The sequence below is a fragment of the Euleptes europaea genome, chromosome 1, assembly GCF_029931775.1.
Source record: "Euleptes europaea isolate rEulEur1 chromosome 1, rEulEur1.hap1, whole genome shotgun sequence".
In the NCBI taxonomy this organism is placed as follows: Eukaryota; Metazoa; Chordata; class Lepidosauria; order Squamata; family Sphaerodactylidae; genus Euleptes; species Euleptes europaea.
The window spans coordinates 58622038-58628037 of NC_079312.1; the positions used below are offsets into that span (position 1 = coordinate 58622038).

Genomic DNA, 6000 nt, shown 5'->3' on the forward strand with positions numbered 1-6000 from the left:
GATGTGACAGCATCACACTTTTTCTTAGAAGATTTCTGTGCTTTCCATTGTCCTTTTGCACTCAGTGGATGTATAAGAGTGTGACTAGAACACCCTCCTCCTTCTTTCATTTGAAATCCAGTCATGGTTGGAATGATGTGAGATGTTGGCTAGATAGTTCTCTCCTGCAGGTCAACTATGAGTTTGCAAAAGGACTGACAACTTCAGCTATTGACTGAGAGCCTGTGCCCTTAAAAGTTAGGTTTCAGGATGCAATTCAGGAGGCCCAATTCTTTGTCACATCTCTGTGCTGGGGGACAGCTTCAGTCCTTGAATGGCTGCCTCTCAGAATATAGCTGGTAACTGACTTGTACAAGACCTCTCTTGTCCATAGCATTCTAGGCAGCAAAGTGTGGTGGTTAGATTCTGCATTGTAAAATAGATGGGGATGGAACAGATGGATTCAAACATCAGCAAATCTAGAGAAGACTGGAGTGACTCCCTCCCTAGTGACCCGAAGTGGAATAGATGATGTTTATAATAAGAAGTATTTTGCAGAAATCTCACTGACTCCACATACTTTTTTTTCAGATTTAGGAAAAGACCACAAGGCTGAAGAGACACCAGCACTTTTGGGTTAGTCGAAATCAACCATCTCGTTCATGCCTCCATGGATTATTTATTCCTTATGTTGTACCATTATTATGCATGGTTGTTTTGGAAAGAATACATCAAAGAGCTTTACGATCTAAATTGGAGACAAAACAAGAGGAGAAAAGAAGGGCCTTAGGGGAAAGAATAGCCATCCTTTCCAAAGAGGTCAGTCAGAATATGCCCTACTCACATGAATCTCCAGTGAACAAAGATTACACAGAAGCAGGATCATGTTACCAACATCCAGCTTTGCATCCACGCTTTGGTCATGATGGTTAATCAGGGTCTAAACGTGTAGGTCTCTTCTGCATGGCTGTTCCACTCGCCGTCACCCCTCCTATGACTACAGGTCTTTGTTTTGATTATGCATGCTGTTTCCAACCATCAGAAGTCGCCTCACTCTTCCCCTGCATTTTGCTCGTGTTTTCAGGGACCTGTTTTATTTCAAATTTGAAAATGGAGGGAAACGCAGGGGGAGAGCGAGGTGACCTCTGATGGTCAGAAACAGCATGCATAATCAAAGCAAAGACCCAAAGTCATTGGAGGTGTGACCTCAAGGGAAACATGCATAAAAGACTGTAGATTCCTGTGCACATAGATCTGGCCCTCAACTAGAGGCCCCATTTAACCATTATGTCCAAAGTGTGGTGATGAGGTTGGGCAGACAGATGTACAGTCTCATTGCCCAATCATAGATACTCTGCTCACTTGGGAGGCACTGGTGCATAGGGGCTATCTTGCTGAGCATCTGCTTTCATACCAAGCAGAATTCCTCTCTGCCCTGTTAGCATAATTGTAATAAAGTTTAGGCACCCTTGACCATATAACAAAGGGGTTTCTGCAAAGCAGGGAACATGTCCAGGACTGAATCCCATTGTCAGGCCCTAGTAGTGGCTTAGTACAGCTCACTATGTCATCTGCTTCTAGTGGAACCTTCTGAAAAATCTGAGCACTCCTATCCTCGAGATTGTGCCGAGATCCACAAAAAGGGCATCCAGGACAGCGGAATTTACACCATACAGCCCGTTCCTCTCCGCCAGCCCTTTGAGGTAAGGTAGGTAGTTTCAAGCATGCACCTAAATACATTGATCAGATCCACATTGATCAGATCCATTAACATGTATCTCAACTTCACTGTAACATTTGTCCAATTCTCCTGCAAAATCCAGTGACGAAAGTGCTGTACCCTGTCATCACATGGTAGAGAGGAAGACATGCAGTCCTCGGTCACATGCTTTGCATGCAGATGGTAATACTTTCAATCCCCAGCATCTCCAGTTATAGGACCACGTGTAGCAAGAGTTGGGAAAGACCTCAGACTCTGGAGATTCACTCCAGGCAAAAGTAGACAGTACTGGTCTAGATGGACCAATGAATGGGCTCACTCCATGTCAGGCAGCTTCATATGTCCATCCAAGAGTCGTTATAGGAAACCTAGCCTTGCTAGGAATAGCGGTGCTGCTATTGAGAGCCATTCATAAAATCTGGGTAGATACTCAGTAAAGATGAATTCCAGAGCATTAAAAGGAATTAATTCCAGAGCATTACAAAGGAACAAACTAAACTTCACAAAATTGTGATATTCACTTTATTTGAAAACAAAACAAATAATAGCTAATCATGCACTTATGTGCGGGAGCTACACAGCCACCACAAAATTAAAGGAAAGTAAAATTCACCAAGTGGGTGAATGGGTGGTGCTGCAAATTGTATCATCTGCTGCTCATCGTCACAAGGCCAATAGCTAGCCATGTATTTCAATAGAGTCAGTCCATAAAATGCAAGCAAAAGGATATTTAATCCAAAAAAAGATGAATATGTTTTGTACAAAGCCAAAATGGCAATGCTAGGCATTGCCTGGGTGATAAGGGAACTATCATTTGTATGAGTAAAGAATCTCTCTCAGCCCTCAGTCATGAAGCAATGGGTTTCATCCGATACGGGTCTTGAAACCGAAGCTGCAACCAAAGTCTGAGATAAACAAAGTATCTCAGAGACATTGTCAAAGGCTTTCACGGTCAGAGTTCATTGGTTCTTGTAGGTTATCCGGGCTCTGTGACCGTGGTCTTGGTATTTTCTTTCCTGACGTTTCGCCAGCAGCTGTGGCATGCATCTTCAGAGGAGTAACACTGAAGGACAGTGTTACTCCTCTGAAGATGCCTGCCACAGCTGCTGGCGAAACGTCAGGAAAGAAAATACCAAGACCACGGTCACACAGCCCAGATAACCTACAAGAGCCAATATCTCAAAGAAGTTTAGATCATTTTTATATCAGCTTTACAAAGGAATCCTTGGAATTGTATTTTGATTAAGGGACTGAGAATTCTGCAAGAAATGGCTAGGCCTCTTGTTCCAACATTTCCCAGGGTTCCACGTGAGCAGGGGCTTTATCATTAAACCTATTCAAGCTTGCGATGGGTAGAGTTTGAGAATGAGCATAAGCAGGAGAAAACTTCCAGTCTGGAAGATGATGTTATCGCGGCATGGTGTGAGTTTGGAGTGGAAAAGCTCAGAAAAGGGATTTCTTTTCTGTTCTCTTCCAAAGTTGGAGTAACTGCCCGACCCAGACCCTATAAGCCCCCTTTCCCTTGGGCCCACCCCTCTTCATATGTCAGGCCCGAGGATGGAGACTTGCTGTCTGTTCCCACCACCAGCAGCCAAAATCCGCCCCTCCCATCACTTCTTTGAAGGTGGGATGGGGCGGTCTTCTTTTCTGTTTGCTGTAGGAGCGTTCAGCTTCTGATGCTCACTGAGGACTCTCATCTTTTGTACTATCAGGCATACTGTGACATGGCAACAGATGGCGGTGGATGGACCGTGATCCAGCGCCGGCAAGACGGTGCTGTGGATTTCAACCGCACTTGGCAGGAGTACAGGCAAGGGTTTGGCAGCTTGCAGAGTGAGCATTGGTTGGGCAACGAGCACCTTCACAGCTTAACCCGCCTGGGTCAGCATATCCTACGGGTGGAGCTGGAGGACTGGAATGGAGTCAAGCGGCACGCCACTTACCGCAAATTCAAAGTGGCCAGTGAGGCCAACAAATATCGCCTGACGGCTCGGGAGTATCAGGGCAGCGCAGGCAATGCTCTGAGCTACAGTCGCAACTACAACCACGACCACAAGTGTTTCACCACCTGGGACAGTGACAATGACAACTACCCCATGGGCAATTGTGGGGCATACTACGGAGCTGGCTGGTGGTTTGATTCTTGCCTTGCAGCCAATCTCAACGGGAAATACCATTGGGGACGCTACAGCGGGGTGACCAGTGGCATCTACTGGGGAACGTGGTACATTTTGATTGACAAAAGGACCAATCAGAAGTACTCCTTCAAGAAGGTGGAGATGAAGACCAGACCTCTCAGCTTTTAAGAGCAGAAGTCAGTGAAAATGACATCTACAGAACTTGTGGCAGGGAAAGGATCTTCTCGGACAAGATATCAAAGTGAACAGGAGGAAAGGAAAGACAATTGCCTCCTGCTGAGATCAGCAGGTCTAAAGCAAAAGGAGACTTGGAATATTTTATTCAAAATAGGATTGAAACCTTAGTCACGGTGGGTAGTTTTGCCTAGACTTGGGGGAGGAGAAGATATAAACATAATCTCCAAGCCGCCCACAACCTTCTTTCTTAGTAATACTTAGCAAGACCCAGTCCTGCATCCACCAAGTTGCATCACAGCTGTAGAGTCTTGCTTCCGCTTTCCTAATTTCGCTGAGTTACAGCAGACTCCTTCATGCTCCGCAGTGGCTGCAGCTGTACAAGGCTTCATTTTAATGGGTGTGGAGCTCCTGCTAGGCTTTTTCTCACAGGCCGTGGCCACAAACCAGGAAGTCGTGCTGTATTTTGAGAAGGAATCAGAGCAAGGGAGTGGTCCAAGTCAGATGGAGTGTGAAGGCTTTTGTTGACACTAGTGGCCCACCAAGCATCCTCCATGGCCACCACCCCTTGGGGGCATTATACTGAGTTTTACAGAAACAACTGTGTGCCTCTTTAAATGATCTGGATGTTCCTGGTCCTTACCTTCTAAGAGAGGGAAGTCAGGGATCAGGCCTGGAAGCCGTGCTCCTTTACCCCATATATGTATGTAGACAAGTTAAGAATGTCTGTGTTGTCTAATTTGCCTTTTCTAGACATGGGAGGGTAGGGGAAATTGCTCCTGTTATCAGGCCTTCCAGATTCATGCCACTTTGGGGACATGATACTGAATTTTACAGAAAAGATTGTGTGCATCTTTAAATGATCTGGATCAGGGATGTCAGACATTAGGCCCGCAGGCCAGATCCAGCCCCTTGACAGCTCTTCTCCGGCACACGAGCCAGACACCCCCAGTCCTGATCTAGGCTGGCAAGTCCACAGTGGGCTCGCCAGCCGAGGCAGCCACCCCGCCCCTCTCAATCTGGGCTGGCAAGGCATTGCCCAGCCTAAGTGACATTTATGTCACGTCTGGCCCCCGTAACAAATTACTTTGACACCCATGATCTGGATTTTCCTGGTACTTGCCTTCTAAGAGAAGGATGTCAGAGATCAGGCCTAGAAGCCCTGCTCCTTTACCCCATATATGTATGTAGACAAGTTAAGAATGCCTCTGTGTTGTCTAACTTGCCTTTTCTAGACAGGGGGGTATTCTTCATGGATATTTGCTGCTGTTTCGACGCTGTTTTGCGTCGGAGGCAAATTTTGGTTATTCACTGCAGAGCCGTGATTTCCCCCACTGAGCAAAATAAGCCGGTTTAAAAGAGAGGCAATCCAAACCACTTCTGAGCCGTACTTTCCAGTAAAAGAGCATTTTGTTGCTCGGATGCCCATGAAGAAATGTTTGCTTCGCTCCCCGGGACGTCTCCTTTCTCCTCCCCCAAGAACGGTGATTGGCTGGGGGAGTTGCCACTTTAACAGCATCGCACCGGCAGGAGGGAGACCCAAAGCAGACTGGCTGCCCTTCTTCAGAAGGGTGATGGGGGTTTTGGCTTGGATTTGCCGCTCTCAGGATGCCCCCCCCCAAACACACACACACAGGATCATGGGAAGAGTGGGCAGGATTAGGCGGATTTGGAGCGGTGAGTCATGAGCGGCAGCAGACGTAAGCAGCGCAGAGAAGTGCGCTGTTTCTCCCGTGAAAAATTGGGATGGGGGGAGAATCTGCACTGCCATGAAAAAGCTATTTAAATCAGTTTATTATTTGCTCCGATTTGAAACCGAAGCAAAATCCACAGTGAAGAATACCCCATTGGAAAGAAGGGGAAATTGCTCCTGTAATCAGGCCTTCCAGATTCATGCCAGTTTGGAGCATCAGAGCTGAAGGAGTTTCTTCAATGAACAGCTTTAATATCATACTTACTTGGCCAGAAATCCACCTGCTCACTTTAAAA

The 6000-nt window shown here is 46.5% G+C and overlaps 1 protein-coding gene across 1 annotated transcript in view; it reads left to right on the forward strand.

Annotated features, from left to right (window-relative positions):
• Positions 1–4005, forward strand: part of LOC130475217 (fibroleukin-like) — a 77543-nt gene extending 73538 nt beyond the window's left edge. Inside the window, exons 3-5 of the mRNA XM_056846962.1 lie at positions 571–615; positions 1561–1682; positions 3412–4005. Coding sequence (XP_056702940.1) covers positions 571–615; positions 1561–1682; positions 3412–4005 — 761 coding nt within the window. The remainder of the gene's footprint in view (positions 1–570; positions 616–1560; positions 1683–3411) is intronic.
• Positions 4006–6000: the final 1995 nt, after the last annotated feature.